General features: G+C 50.5%; 1 protein-coding gene across 7 annotated transcripts in view; it reads right to left on the minus strand.

The window, feature by feature from the left end:
• SIPA1L3 (signal induced proliferation associated 1 like 3) overlaps positions 1-16,309 on the minus strand; it is a 257,180-nt gene that overhangs the window by 19,289 nt on the left and 221,582 nt on the right. For all 7 annotated transcript variants that reach the window (XM_070450960.1, XM_070450959.1, XM_070450963.1 and 4 more), the window contains one exon: positions 9,103-9,324. In XM_070450960.1, the coding sequence (XP_070307061.1) occupies positions 9,103-9,324 (222 nt within the window). The remainder of the gene's footprint in view (positions 1-9,102; positions 9,325-16,309) is intronic.

A 16,309-nucleotide genomic window follows, 5' to 3' on the forward strand; every position in this document is an offset into this window, starting at 1 on the left:
GCTACTTCTTCACTGTATTCATCTCACAGTGATTTGCCCTGTGTGACTGTGTTGGGGTCTCACTCCTCCCACCTCACCCACAGTCTGTGTTTATGTTCGGGGCTGGGGACAAGGCTGGCAGGCACACCGACTTAGTTGCTAAATGTGTATCACACAGAACTGACCTTTCTTCCAACCCATCAGCTGACCTACCTACCCATCTCCTTCCTTCCTTCCAACCTCCCTTCTTCTCTCTCTTCCTTTCCCAGCAAGCTTAAATGACTTCATAAACCAGGAGAAAGTATAGAGGACTTCCCTGGTGGTCCAGCGTTTAAGAATCTGTCTGCCAATGCTGTGGACACGGGTTCGATCCCTGGTCTGGGAAGAAGATCCCACATGCCATGGAGCAGCTAAGCCTAGGACCACAGTTACTGAGGCCCACGCACCCTGGAGCCCATGCTCTGCACCAAAGGAAGCCACCACAATGAGAAGCCCTCGCGCCGCAAGTAGACAGCAGCTCCCTCTTGCTGCAACTAGAGAAAGCCAGTGCACAGCAACGAAGACCTAGCACGGCCAACAAAAATAAAATAAAGGATAGAGATACTTTAAAAAGTCAAGCCACAGAACATAAGCATTCCTTCCTTGCTCTGTTTGGGTTCATTTGCTGAAACTATCTTCCCAGCTCAGGACCCCTAGGACTTGAGTGGGGCTCTCCTGATTCTCCAGGGGAGGGCTGGCTCCCTGGAAGAAATCCTGCTAGAACCTTCTTTCTGACCCTTGGCTCCACATCTATCTATCCACTGCAAGTTCCACATGGCCTGACACTGTTAGTGGGCAGCTGTGACATGTCTAAAAGGAATAAAATATGATGAAATTCAGTTTGGAGAGTCAAACTCATCATTTTTGTCCTCATTCTCTTTCTTCAGGGAGGATTTCCTAATGTATTGTCTAAACTGAAAATTCTAAGCAATAATTTAAGATGGCATTAATTCCAGGTTAAAAGAAAAAAAACTGGGTTTGTGCACCTCTGATCTTTTCCCTTCTTCTCAAGATCTCTGGTCTTTATAAATGTTTAAATCTAATGACCTCTGAGGATAAAATGGACTCGACTCTGATTGTTAAAAAGAATGAGATCACCTTCTGTGTGTTCTATCTAATATGGAACTGCCGCCAAGCTGAGAAAAGAGCAAGTGAAAGAGGCTGGAGCACAGACAGGAGGTGACCCCATGGATAAAAAAAAGGGGGGGGGTGTCGGGAAGGAAACACACACACTCACGTGTGCTCAGTCATGTTCAGAACATTTCTGTAAGGATGGACCAGGAATGAAACAATGGTTGCTCTGGGGAGGGGAACTAGATGGCTGGGGGCCAGGGAAGGGAGAGAGGTCTGGTTTTCTCGGCACACCCTTTTGAACTAGTTTGGTTTTTATCCTCTGCATGTTTTACCATCTAACACACAAATGAAGAAAACACCCAGAAGGAGGTACCCTCTCTCAGAGTTCTGACTGACAGCCTTGGACAGAGTCCCTAATTTGCCCATGTTGTCTGAACTTGCATTTGCCACGCTGGGGAATTAAACCACTCATGTTAGAAAAGAAAGAGGGAGACAGAAAAATGACAAAGGCGGCCCTGAGGTTAGGAGCGGGACAACAGCAACTTCTTTTTCCTGTGATGGCCGGGCCAGGAGCGGAAGGCGACCAAAGGCTCTAACTTGGCTGGGCCCGATCCCAGATGACTGGGAGCTCTGGCCTCCAACCCCGGCAACTCCCTCGGGGCTGGGTTAATTAAGCTAATTAGCACCACTGTCGATTGGCCTGCCTGAGCTGGGGGTTCTGCCAGCCTCGCTGGCGAGGACACTCATCGGGTCTGTGCCTTGGGCAGCAGGCCGATTTTCCTGGAAGGCTGGCTGGGAGAGGCGGGTGGGGGTGGGGGTCGACCCTGCCGTTGGGTGGGGATGCTGCTGCTTCCGTGGCTGCGCTGAACTGAACCCAGGGCCCCTAAACTCGAGGAAGGAGGGCACCTGCAGGCCACACGTCAACTGCTATATGCCAGTGCCAGCGCTGAGGGGACCTTCCCGAGGCCTCGATGACTCCTTGTGCCACCTCAGGGAGGGAGGCACCCCTGTCCTCCCCTTTAGAGGCTGGGGACCGAGGCACGGTGAGTGGAGGATGCTCGGAAGCCCCCTCTGCCTGGTGCTCTGAGCTGCCTGAGATTTGCTCTTGATGAATGAACGCGGTGCTCGGTGTGCCTGGGACGTGGTTGATGGCGGCTCTGGGTGGGTCCCCACTCTGGGGCTGGGGTGTCTCACGGGGCTACGTTCCTTCCCCACGGCCATCACTGCCATTGCCTCCCTTTATTGGCAAGAGACTGATGCCCCGAGAGCTTCTGACACAGTCACCGCAGAGTTGGGTCCTGGGCTTGACTCGGGGGACTGCTTCTGATTGCGGTGGCAGTAACAGCAGCTGCAGCAAAGCTCGCCCCGAGCACTCACTCTGAGCTCAGGCTCCAGGCTGCTCATATTTTTTTCACTGTATGGTGACGCCATGCAGTATATGGGATCTTAGTTCCCCGAACAGGGATTGAACCCATGCCCCCTGCAGTTGAAGTGGGAGTCCTCACCACAGGACCACCAGGGAAGTTCCAAGACTGCCCTTCTTATGGATGAGGACGTTTGGAGCCTGGGTCCTCAGATGTGACCTGGGGGCTCAGCCGCCACAACCACTGCTCCCCCTTAAGCAATAAGCAGGCTGTTCCCTAGGGCATGCCTCCTCCTCACCAGGCCCTGTCTGAAGGGACCAGGGCCAGCAGGGCCGCCACATGCCAGCCTTTCAGCCGGGCTGAGGAGGTGACCTGGACAGCTGAGGAAGGGGGGCTGATGGCTGCGGGTTCCGTCTCCTGCTCTGTGGGGCCCCAGCCTGGCCACCCAGTCACCCTGCCTCCTGCTCAGCCCTGTGCAGCTCAACCTTGGTGCTGGGGTCCTCAAGGGGTTACCTGAGGAAATGGGGAGGTGGGGAGGATGTCATGCCAGTTTAAAGAGAGAAAAACTGAGCGAGGGAGGGGTGAGCGGCCAACGAGGGAGTCCTTCCCGACCTGCACACCGTGCTGCTCTCCTGGTCGGGAGAAGGCAGGCCGGTGAGTTCAGGGTCCTGCGACAAAGCAGTTGGAACGGGGCTGTGCAGCCCTCTCCTGAGGCGGAGCTGCAGGGTTGACCGGGGCCTGCGGCAGAGGGGCTGGGTGCGGGGCAGGGGGTGATTCCACCTCACTGCCCTGGGTGCAGCTCTTCCCGTCCTTCACCAGCTCAGACTGCTTTTCGTGCAATGGAGCATGCGCCCCAATACAGGCGACTGTTTCCTCCGAGAAGTCAGTCCTCAGAAGGTGCGAGTCCCAGCCTTGGATCGAGCCTTGCCTGAGTCTTTCCCGTGATGAGACGGCCCAGCCAGTTCTCTTTCTAGGTATGAATCCCAGCTCTGCCACTTCCAGTCGGGTGACCCAGGCTACACATTTCTAACTGTGCATCAGTTTCCTCCTCTAGAAATAGGGTCATTGGGAGGACCTGGGGGGTCTGTAAAGCCCTACCCACACAGCCTGGCTGAAAGATAGCACCCCTGTGCTGGCCACAGCCATTTATAGCCCTCTGGGGATGTGTTAGAGGTTCCTGACCAGAATCAATGAGAAAGGAGGCAGATTTGGTGATTATTCCTCTGGAGACACACTCACATTAGGGGTAACCTATGGGACTTCCCTGGTGGTCCAGTGGCTAAGACTCTGAGCTCCCAATGCAGAAGGCCTGGGTTCGATCCCTGGTCAGGGAACTAAGATCCCACATGTGGCAACTAAAGATTCTGCATGCACAATAAAGATCAAAAGTTCTGCGTGCTGCCATTAAGGCCCGGGGCAGACAAATAAGTAAATAAATAAAGATAAATATTAAAAGAAATATGTGGTCACCTCTATGGTAACAAGTTACAAAACCAACAACCATGATACCTGCAGTGACTAACCTTAACAGAGTGAATTTGGGCAATTGACTTAACCATTCTGCACCTCAATTTTTCTTACCTGAAAAATGGGATACAGAGTCCTACACCTCACTGTTTGTAGTGAAGATTAAATGAGCTAAAAAAGGTAAAGGGCTTATGACAATACTTCGCAGGGGTGTGTGTGTGCGGGCGTGCTTAGTCGCTCAGTCATGCCCGACTCTTTTCAACCCCATGGACCCACCAGGCTCCTCTGTCCATGGGGGTTCTCCAGGCAAGAACACTGGAGGGGGTTGCCATTTCCTCCTTCAGGGGATCTACCTGACCCAGGGATTGAACCTGCGTCTCTTGCACTGGCAGACAGATTCTTTACCACTGCACCACTGGGGAAGCCCACTTGGCAGGGGAGGTACCAGTAAAACTAGGTAAATAAGTTATGCAAATGAGTTCTCATGCCTTGGGATAAAATTTCAGCAACAGAATTATACACAGATTAAAAAAAACATGTTTAGCCTCAAATACTTTAGCTGGAAGTAAAGACAATGTTTTCTGGAAAACTAGGTTAGGTGACTCAGAAGTGTCTCTAACAATGACAAAGACATTTCCAAAGTGCTTGGGGAGAGTTTGAATAAAGCAGCTTTTTTTTTTTTTTTTAAAGCAGCTTTCTTAAAAGCATGTGGACAAAAGCATTAATTCTAAGTTAACATATGACTTAAAGCATGTGATTTTAAAAATGTATCTGTAACCAAATTAATAAATATAAGAAACCACGAAACTATTCTGTGTCCCCCAGTATTTTATATATTTAGTATACATATTTTTATGCAATGCACACACATACATAAAAAGCTTTCTTTGGATCTTATGGTGGGAAAGGGAGGGGCTGCTGTTTCCCAGTACCCTCAGTCCAACAGGTTGACAGGGAAGAAATGAATCTCTAGCAAATGACTGTGTGATGTGCTCTGGATAGAGGCCAAGCAGCGGAAGAAGTGTGGGGTCCATGGGACGGATGAGCCTGGTATGGGGCTTGGAAGAGTTTCTTTGAGGATGGCAGCTCTGTGTGAGACCTGAGGGTTGGTGTTATGGGTCTCCTCCAAATGATATGTTGAAGTCCCAACTTCTAGAATCTCAGAATTTAACCTGATGTGGAAATGGTGTCTTTCCAGAGGTAATCAAGGTAAAGTAAAAGTGTTACTCGCTCAGTCGTGTCCGACTTTTTGTGACTCCATGAACTGTGTTGCCTGCCAGCTCCTCTGTCCATGGGATTCTTCAGGTATGAATACTGGAGTGGGTTGCCATTCCCTTTTCTAGGAGATCTTTCTGATTCAGGGATCAAACCCAGGTCTCCTGCATTGAAGGCAGATTCTCTACCATCTGAGCCACCAGGGAAGCCCAATCAAGATAAAACGAGGCAATTAAGATCGATCCTGATCTAATGTCTGCTGTCCTTATAAAAACAGGAGATGTGGACACAGAGACACACATCCAGATGTATCTACATGCCAAGAAACCCCACAGATTGCCGGCGAATCAACCAGGAGCCAGGAGAGAGGCGTGGTACAGACACTTCCTCTCAGCTCGCGGAGAGAACCAACCCTGCCACCACCTTGGCTCCTACCTCCAGCCTCCCGAGCTCCGAGGAAAGGCACTTGTGCTGTTGAGCCCCCCGGTCTTCAGTGCTTTGTAATGGCAGCCCGAGCAAACTCCAGGTGGGCAGGACGGAGCCAGATGGGGCAGGGGGGACCCAGGCAGAAGGAACAGCACACATGCTGGGGAGGCCAGGGCGGCCTGCTCTCATGGAGGAACAGAGTGAGGTCAGCAGGGCTGGACCCTCTGGCCACCCTGAAAAGTGAGGGCCTTACCGTGTGTTAGGGGGTTACAGTGAGGATGGAGTGTGATGTGAGGCTCAGACGTTCCACTCACTGATGGAGTACCCACACAGTGTCAGGTGACACGTGTCTTGTGACCAAGACCGTCACCTGCTTTCCTGTGCAGGAACGGGCTGTGGAACGGAAACCGGGGATGGAATGACGGCAGCGGGGACGGAAGGCTGGGGAGACCAGAATGGGGAGGGGGCCAGACCAAGCTCCGAAATCCCACCTCGGCCATAAGACGTGGAGGAAGAGCATCCTGGGAACTGGTGACAGCCACTGCAAAGGCCCTGAGGTCGGCCTGCTCTTGGTGGGACTCACGACCGAGGAGCCAGGAGAGGCCGGGTGGGTGGAGTGGAGCAAGCCTGGGGGAGCATGGGAGATGAAGGCAGAGGGGTGATGGGCATGTTGTGCGGGGTCCAGGTGAGAGTCTGGGCAAAGCGCGCAGTGCACCAGTGCCTGGTATGATATACGCACTCAGGAAATAAAAGCCTTTATCATTAGTTCTGGGAGCGGGGCAAGCCACTGGAGGTTTTAGTCAGGGGAGGAGAGGATCAAAATCTAGTTTGCAGAGTGGCCCCTGGCTGTCAGCGAGCAGCGTGAACTGGATTTTCGGCTTGCTCGCTCGCCCACCTCTCCAGGGATCCTGTTTCTGTCTCCTGACACCTCTCTCCTTATGAGCTCTGTGTCACCACACATCTGAACAGCCCCCTCCAGGTCATGAGAGAGGACGTTACAGAGAACAGGACGGAGGAGGGCAGGCCCCCCACCTGAAGAGGAGCCGTGGGCACGGCTTTCTGGGTTCTGACCCCTTTCTGGGTTCTCCACCCCTTCCCAGCTGTGAGCCTCTGAGCCTCAGCAGTAAAGCTGGGCAAATGAAAGGTCCGCCTCATGGAGCACCAAGGACGGTGACTGCAGCCATGAAATTAAAAGATGCCTGCTCCTTGGAAGAAAAGCTATGACAAACCTAGACAGCATATTAAATAGCAAAGATATCACTTTGCCGACAATGGTCCGTCTAGTCAAGAATCACTAGAAATGATTTTTCTAGTAGTCGTGTTATGGACGTGAGAGTTGGACCATAAAGAAGGCTGAGCACCAAAGAACCTGATGATGCTTTCCAACTGTGGTGCTGGAGAAGACTCTTGAGGGTCCCTTGGACTGCAAGGAGATCAAACCAGTCAATCCTAAAAGAAATAAATTCTGAATATTCACTGGAAGGACTGACGCTGAAGCTGAAACTCTGATACTTTGGCTGCCAGATGCAAAGAGCCAACTCACTGGAAAAGACCTTGATGCTCAGAAAGATTGAGGGCAGGATGAGAAGGAGGTGGCAGAGGATGAGATGGTTGGATGGCATTACTGACTCAATGGACATGGAGTTGAGTTCGAACAGACTCCACGAGACGGTGAAGCCTGGCGTGCTGCAGTCCATGGGGTCGCAGAGTTGGAAATGAATGACTGATTGAACAACAACTCATGGCAGGGTTGTTGAGGTGGATTCAGTGAATCAATTCATGGACTAGAGCTCAGCACCAAAACTAGCATGTGGTGAGTACTGCATAAATTTTCAGTATCATCGTACTCTAACTTCAAAAATCGGCACTTCCCTGGTGGTCCAGTGGTTAAGACTCCACACTTTCAGTGCAGGGGGCATGGGTGGTTCGATCCCAGGTTGGGGAACTAAGATCCCACGTGCTGTGCAGTACAGCCAAATTAAAATAAATAAAACCTCCAAATTCAAAGAACCATTTTTTAACTGACCACTCCTCTCCTCCTTTTGGTTTCAGAGCAAAATGCCCCAAACCAGCTGCCTCCTGTTCTGCCCTGGCTTCTCTCTGGCATCCTCCAGTCACCTCTGTGAGGCTCAACCCCATGCTCGGTTCCCTGACTGCTCCCAGTCGTCACCCCTGGGCTCCCAGACCCCACATTCGTCTGGGCTCCTCCTTCACTGGCTCCTCCTCCTCGTATGAACACTGAGGGATCTCAGGCAGAGCCCTACACTCCCCTCCTCTCCAGTCTTTATGCTGACAATACTCCCATCTCTCTCTCCAGCCTGACCTCTCCTTGAGCTCCAGACTCCTTACCCGACTGCCTCCGCCACGTGTACTGCGCATCACAACAGTAATCCTTCTGTGGGCTTCCCTGGTGGTCCGGTGGCTAAGAATCCGCCTGCTAATGCAGGGGACACTGGTTCGATCCCTGGTCTGGGAAGATCCCATGTGCCTCAGGGTTACTGAGCCTGTACTCTAGAGCCTGAAAGCTGCAACTACTGAAGCCCGTGTGCCACAGAGCCTGTGCTCCAACTATGGAGGCCACTGAAACGAGAAGCCTGTGCACCGCGAGAGTAGCGCCTGCTCACTGTGACTAGAGAAAGCCCTCGTGCAGCCACCAAGACCCAGTGCAGCAAAAAAATAAAAAAGGGTAAGCATCCAGGCCACAGCTCTGGGGCTCCCCACTTGGAGGGAACCATGGTTTACAGTTCACTCTACAGTTCCAACCCTGAGCCCGCTCCCCACTCAGTCCCTATCTCAGCTCAAGGAGAGTCTGCCCATCCTCCAGGCTGAAAGACCTGGCATCACCTTCCACCTTGCTCTTTCTCTTACACCAAATCTGATCTGCCAGTGGAATCTGCTGGCTCCCATTTCAGAGATCTGTCCTAAAGCTGCCTCCTTCTTCCCCCCAGACCTCGTGTGTCCTGCCTGGACCATCAGAGCAGGAGCCCCCTGGTCTCCTGGCCCCTTGCAGGCCATGCTCCACATGCAACCACAGGGGCTCCTCCGTAAACACCCAACTTAGGTCTGTCCCCCTGTTCCAGACCTTTCTGTGGCTCCCCCTGACTTATAGCAGACGCCCAGGCCCTTACCTGGGGCCCACAGAACCCTCCACGGTCTGTGCTCGTTGCCCCTCTGACCTCATGTGCTCACATGGTCCCAGCCACACTGGTCCTCCCCGCGCAGACCAAGCCTGCTCCTGCCTCAGGGTCTGTCAGCTGCTGTTCCCTCTGCCTGGAACGTTCTTCATCCAGACGTGTCACAATGCTAGCCACCATCTGACTCTGCACACTTTTCTTAGTCACCCTATTTGCTGTCCGTCTCCCCAGCCAGCATGGCCCCCTGGAGGGCAGGGACCCTGTCTGCCTGTGCGAGGTTGTCTTCCCAGTGTGTAGACTGGCATGGTGACTGACATATGAGGGAGCGAGGGGTCACCCTCCCCCCTGCCCTGAGAGGCCAAGCTTGGCTCTGGGGGTGCCTTACCAGGTGCCCAGGCACTTACTTCTTTGGGTCAGTGAAGGGGAGTGGCCGTGGCGGGGGCTCGTCTGTCCTCTTCCACCCTGTGGGGTGCTTGTTGCGCACGGGCTGCTTGGAGAAGAAGGACTTGGGGACAGAGGTGGAGAGCTGGAAGGCGCTGGGCTGGGCCAGCTGTGAGGGCCGCGGGCTCTCGGTGCTGGCTGTCTTGTGAACCTGAGCGGGGTAGCCGGCCCGTGAGCTCATGTCGCTGCAATGTAAAAATTAGAAAAGTAAAACAATTCTGTCCCACGTTTCAAAAAGTCAATCTGTTTAAGTTTACTCTTGGGAAACAAACAAACAAAAAGTTCATTGACACAGGAGAGACACTGCTGTGAAAAATTTTAATACATAGATGTCTATGTGGAGAAAGCGTAATGCTGCCTTCATAGCCCCCATCCCCTCCCAGGGATGTCCTCCTAGCACAGTTGGTACCTCTATGGGTATCTAAAAAAGTCACCCTCTGTGGGTAATGATTCTTCACCCTCCCGCGGAGATTCCTTGTATCCTGAGCACCACCTACACTACAACCTAGCTGAAGGTGGGGGTCCTGCCGACCCATCTCTGGAGGTAACCATGGTTTACAGTTCACTGTATTTCTTTCTTAACCCTTTCCTATGGTTAAAACACACATGTTGGGATTCCCTGGTGGTCCGTGGTTAGGACTCACTTTCACTGCTGGGGCCCTGGGTTTGGTCCTCAGCCAGGGAACTAAAATCCCACAAGCAGCACAGCATGGCTAAAATAAAAAAAGAAGAAAAAGAAAAACGGACAAAAAGAAAAATATGTATACAACTGGAAAACAGGAGCCTTTTTTTTTTTTTGAAGGGTGTGAAAATTATGTTTCCATATAACTGAGACTGTGCTAATAAATTGTTCCGTAACTTATTTTTGTTAAACTTATGCCTTGCCACATAGTCTCTTCACTCAAATATTTTTTGAGCACTCTTACACATCAGACACCACTCCAGTTGATCTAATCTAAAACCACAGCTCGATATTCCAAATGCTGGATTCCTGTGGAGTTAATGCTACAATGAACCTCATGTGGTTAATTAGGACCCAACTCTTGGGGACCCAACTGCTGACCCCACTGAAGCAAATCAGCTTTTAAAATTTTAAAATAAAATTCTAATTTCACTTCAAGTAAGAGGTCTTTAATGGGAAAATTAATGTCCTTCGAGTGCAAGTTAATAAAAACTTATTGAAGGTCAATTGAGCAAAATTAAAGGGTGGGACTTCTGACTATGGCTGAATGAGAAGACTGGCAAATTCTCTCCCCACCAAGCACAAAATCAACAAAACACCGTTTCAGCACTCTGGAAATTGACCGAGGACATGCAACAATCCAAGTATTGTTTATTTTCTTGAAAAACTGAACTTCAGGGTAAGAACAGAGGGAATCTGACGTTTTAGCCTGGGGTTCCTCCCACCTCCCTGACCAGCTCAATGAACAAGCAAGTTCTGCCACTGGAGAACCTCACTGAAGGTTCAAGAAGGAGAAGTTAAAGGGGCAGAAGAAATGTTTGAAGGAATAATGGCTAAAAGCGTCTCAAACTGGATAAAAAAACATTCATCTATACATCTAAGAAACTCAACAAATTCCCACCAGGATAAGCACAAAGACTTCATCCAGAAAAACAAGTGAAAGTCAAACACTAAGACAAAACCTCCAAATGCACCAAGATAAAAAAGATTCATCATGTACAGAGGAAATCAGTACAATTAACTGCTGACCTGTCATTTGAACCAATGGAAGTGTGTGTTAGTTGCTCAGTCATGCCTGACTCTTTGCGACCCTATGGACTGCAGCCCACCAGACTCCTGTATTCATGAGATTTTTCCAGGCAAGGATACTGGAGTGGGTTGCCAAGAATGGGGTGGTATTTTCAAGTGCTGAGAGAAAAAACCGTCAACCAAGACTTCTATGTCCAGCAAAACTACCCTTCATAGATGAAGGCAAGATAAAGATGTCCCCAGATAAACAGACTCAGAGAATTCATTGCTAGCACATCTGCCTAATAAGTAATAATTCCTCGGGATGAAAGGAAATGACTGCAGGTGATGACCTGAATTCACATGGAGAAGTGAAGGGTCCAAGATGGTAAGTTTGTGGGTTAGAATAAAAGACTTCATAGAATATTGTGGAGAAGGAAATGGCAACTCACTCTAGTATTCTTGCATGGAAAAATCCCAAGGACAGAGGAGCCTGGTGGGCTATAGACACGGGGTCACAAAGAGTTGGACAGCAGCATAGAATATTTAGGTTTTCTTATTTCTTCTCTAACTTCTAAAGTTACATGTAAGGCTGTATAAGGCAACAATAACACTATATTTGGTTTATAACATATACAGATGTAGAATGTATGACAGTAATAGCACAAAGGAGAGGGAAAGGAATGGGGCTTTGTTGGAGAAAAGTTTCTATATTTTGATGGTATTCAGTTAGCACTAATCTGAAATACATTGATAAGATGCATACTATAAAGTTAAGAGGAATCCAAATGGTGTACTAAAACTAATTTAACACAAAAGGCAAAAGTAAAGGAAGGACAAAGGAGAAAGATAGTAAACATAGAAAACAAAGCACAAAATGGCAAATGCAAATCTAATTATCATCAGTAACTTCGTTAAATGTGAATACTGAAACATCCCAATCCTAAAGCAGACTGTCAGAATGGATTTTAAAATGCAAGCTCTGACTGGCTTACATAGACTTTCTATAATCTAGCAACATCTGTCAACAGGTCCAAGGCTGCGCACCGGGGAGGCGTTGTCCAGGGAGTCACGGGGCACGTAACATCAGGATCGGACTTTATCCGGGGAGGCCACAAGGGCTTCCCCAAGGAGGAGACACTATCTGAGTGGAACTGAAAGATGTGAGTAGTGTCAGTCTAGCATCTGACCTCCCAGAAATCCACGCCACAGAAAAGCCTGCACAAGGACATGCCAGCACATACAAGGATGGTCATTGCAATGCTGTGTGTAAACAACAAAAAGCTGGACATGGCCTGAATTCTTAGATCAGTCCAAGCATATCCATATGATCAAAAACTATGCAGCTAGTGTGAAGAATGAGGTCAACTTCTGTTTATGGATGAAGACAGATGCCTGAGCTACAGGAAGTGGAAATGAGGCATCATGCAAAGCATGCTTTTTCTTTTTTTAAATGTACATATGTTGTTGAATGTTTATTGGGCTTTTTTTTGGGGGGGGGGGTCTTTTTTTTTTTTATGAAAAGGAAATGTATAGTTTTTTTCCCAACTGTGGGCCATGAAATCAATTTACTAGATCTTGACTGTTATTTGGGGTAGGAGGTGGGGAGAAACAGACTAGAGTAAAAAACCTCAGCGTACCTCATGTGAGGTAAGGGTAAGTGGTTTTGTGAAACTTCACTGAGGATGTCCACACTGTTCTGTAATGTAAAATGCTTTTCCTGTTTTGGGTAACTGTCAAAATATGTTTGATAGACCTGGGCTGGTACAGATTTGGAGAGAAATCTTCGGAAGAGTGCACACTAACTGTTTATCTCTGGAAGCAGTAATGATGGGGGAGATGAAACCACATACACAGCACAGGGTAGAAATGAAAGTGCCATCTGACAGCTCAGTATCCTTCTTTGAGGCAACCTTGACTTTTCCCCTTTTTTCTTCTTCAACAGAGAGCCCAGTGTGTGTGTAGCTTCCCAATTTTCCTTTTTAACATAAATGGCAGCCTATCATGAGTTTGCTCTGCACCTGGCTTTGACCTTAACACGATGCCCTGGAGCTCTCTCCGTGTCAGTCCACACAAAACCCTCTCCCTTCAATGGCTGCAGGTGGCCCACTCTATGAATATATCCTAACTGGTTTTAACCCTAGCTTTTATATTTCTACAGCACATATTTCTCTACCCTGTCATCAGGCATGTTCAGCTTTTATGAGCTGGAAAAAAAAGAAAACAACAACAAACAAACAAGAGATGATAAAGAAAAAAAAAGGAAGAGTGGGTCCAGTGGTTAAGAATCTGCCCCCCAGTGCAGGGGATGCAGGTTCAATCCCCAGTTGGGGAGCTAAGATCTCACATGCGACAGGGCAACTAAGCCCATGCCCTGCAAGAAGCCCACACACTGCAACTAGAGAGCCCCTGCCCCATGCCACAACTAGAGAAAGCCTGTGTGCTGCAACAAAGACCCTGCATGGCCAAAATAAATAATAAGACGAAGAGAAAAAGACCACCACCCCTTTCTCTGTGTCTGCCAGATGGCTCCATCCATTGCCCCATTTGGGATGGGTTTGCTCCCTCAGCCTGTGGCAGGCACTGGGTGTCATCCTACTCCCCGTCACCTTGTAAACGAAGGCTGGTTCTACTCATCCTCAAGGAAGGTGACCCGGCACCCAGCCCAGGGCACAATCCTGAATGGTGGATGCCACCTGTCTGGGATGGGTCAGCAGTAGGTCTGTGATCTACTTGTGGACAGTGAAGCATCAGGTGCTTGTGTGGACTGTCTGCTAGGTGACTTCTGAGGAAGGTTTCTTTACTAGAAAACTAATCAACAAAGACCACTTGTAGTAAATGTCACCTGTTCTTCCATTTGACACGGTGACTATCTCGACAGTCACTTTGAGACTGTGAGGGGAGCCAGTCTGCAGGCCAATGGAGACAGAACAAAGAAAGGGAAAGAACCTGAGTCCTTGAGTCAGTAAATTCCCCATTTGTGGGGCCCTCCCTAGTGTGGGACTTCATGTTCTCAGAGGTAACAGACTTCCTCCAATTGAGCTGGGACTTGCTGCTTGGAGCCAAAGGCATTCCCACGACTGTCCCTGCTTTCAACCTCTACCAGCCTCAGGCATGAACGGGTGCCCCCCACACACAGCAAGGCTACAAAGAACTATTCTGAATATGCCGTGCATCTCGACCTGGACCACTCAGATGGGCGCCCCTTCTCACACTCCCCTTGGACCATGAGCTGCACCAGGTGCCAAATACAGGGTGGAGTTCTTACCCCACCTGCCAATCAACAGAGTGAATACACCTTTTCTCTGAAGCAAGGTCAGGTGCCCTCCCCGAGCCTCAGCTTGAAAAACGAGGCAGCACCTCTCGGGAGATGAGAACATGGACCACGCTGATTACTTGACCTGGGGTCCAATCCCAGACTGACATGCAGTGATCTTTGCTGGAGCCCCTTCCCCTCGACGAGCCTCAGTTTCCTCCTCTGAGAATCGAGGAAACGACACACTTGCCTCATGAGATCATATCCGCACAAAGTGCTCAGGGTACGCCTGGGCACTGGAATGTGCTCTTGGAGCTGCAGATACACAGGGATGTGGTGGATCCAGGGGCTAAATGCCCGGCCTCTGGGCTCAGCCAGGGCTGGGGAGGGGACATTCTGCTCTATACTCTCACCCCACTCTCCCCCAGAGAGACTGGGCAGTTACCTGTGCTGTATCTCAGGGGGAGCAGTTAAGATTTTGTTGGGAGTGAAAGCAGAAAAACTGTAGGCTGAATGAAGAAACTGCACAGCTGCCTGGGAGGGCGCCATGCTCTGGTCTGTTCATCCCTGGGGAGGCTGATGGGTGGCCTCGGGCGGGCAACAGGCGCTAAGGGAGCTGTGCCCCTGCCTTATTACCTTTTGGCTGCATTGAGTCTTTGTTGCTGTGCACAGGTTTTCTCTAATTTCGGTGAGTGTGGGCTACTCTCTAGTTGCGGTGGCTTCTCTTGTAGAGCATGGGCTCTGAGTGCTTGGGTTTCAGTATTTGAGGCTCACATGCTCTAGAATGGGGGCTCAGCAGCTGTGGAGCATGAGCTTAGTTGCCCCATAGCACGTGGAATCCTTCCAGACCAGGGATAGAACCCACGTCTCCTGCATTGGCAGGTGGACTCTTACCCACTACATCACCGGGAAAGTCCTGCCTTTGCCCTTGGGAGGAAGAGCACTGACGGAGCAGGTGGCAGTGATGGCAGTGGCCAGAGCTGAGCCTGTGGACACAGCCAGGCCCTGTTCCAAGCATCTCAGAGGCATCGATTTATTTGGGTGCCCCAGCAATCCCATGAGGCAGAAGTACCACTCTATGTTCCAAGTGGGGAAACTGAGGCCCAGAGAGATTTTAAATAACGCCCCAAATTATACAACTGGTTGAAGATAGAACCAGGATACAAAGCCAGGCAGTCTGGCCCAAGAGACACTCTGTTTAACTAACAACCTGTACTTTCAACGACAATAGTATTCATGACAAATACATAACACATGAGAACTGAACCTAGAGGCAGCTGGTGTATTTGGGCCAGCTATGTCTCAGGCCCTGTGCTGGCTGCTTCAAACCCATGGTGTGGGTGTATCCTTGGAGCCTTGGACCACAGGGTCTATCTTCACCTCCATTTAACTGATGAGGAAACTGAGCCTCAGAGAAACTAAGGAGCCTGGTGGAGACCACGCAGCTGGTTAGTGGTGGAGTTGTGACTTGGACCACAGGCAGTCAGAGGCCAAAGCCTGGGAAACGCTGCTCACCAGATACCCCCAGGGGGGACTCTGTGGGGCCTTCTCTGCCTGGTGTCTGGCAGGGGCTTGAGAGCTGAATCAGTCCCTGCACATGGCTGGAATGATCAGGCTCGGTGTAGGAGCCACACGTGGCAACATTCTGCCCTTCAGCCTGGGAGCAAAAACATCAGATCTTCAGAAAGTGGAAGGAGCGACAACATGGGGCAAAAACTCCATGGCGCAAAATCAATGGGGACTCCATTCGCCACCGGCCACCTCCACCGCGCCCCCTCCCCACCACAGTGCCCAGGTATCCCCACAGTGGCCTCCCTCCTGCCCTCACCCCCAAACCCAGCCAGAGGGTGAGAGCCATCACCACTCTCCTCAGCTCAGGGTCAGAGTTCTCCTGGGTCCACAGGGCCCCACACCATCTGGGCTGATCCCTCTCTGTCCTCAGCAACACCCACTCCGCTCCCCTTCTCACTCATTCTGCTCTGGTCACATGGACAGTGTTCCTTAAACACATCAGACACACTTCCACCTCAGGGCCTTTGCACTCCCCCTGCCCCACCCCACGATCTCTGCATGGTATTCTCCTTCCCTGGAGTTTCTGGAGATGGCCTGAGTTCCTCTTCCCAAGCTGACAGTGACTCTCCGAGTAGGTCTCTCCCCTTGACCCTGGCATCCCAGCCTACACCGGCAGGGTGGGGCCCAGTGGACCCTCAGGGCCTCATGTTAC

The sequence above is a fragment of the Odocoileus virginianus genome, chromosome 20, assembly GCF_023699985.2.
Source record: "Odocoileus virginianus isolate 20LAN1187 ecotype Illinois chromosome 20, Ovbor_1.2, whole genome shotgun sequence".
Taxonomy (NCBI): domain Eukaryota; kingdom Metazoa; phylum Chordata; class Mammalia; order Artiodactyla; family Cervidae; genus Odocoileus; species Odocoileus virginianus.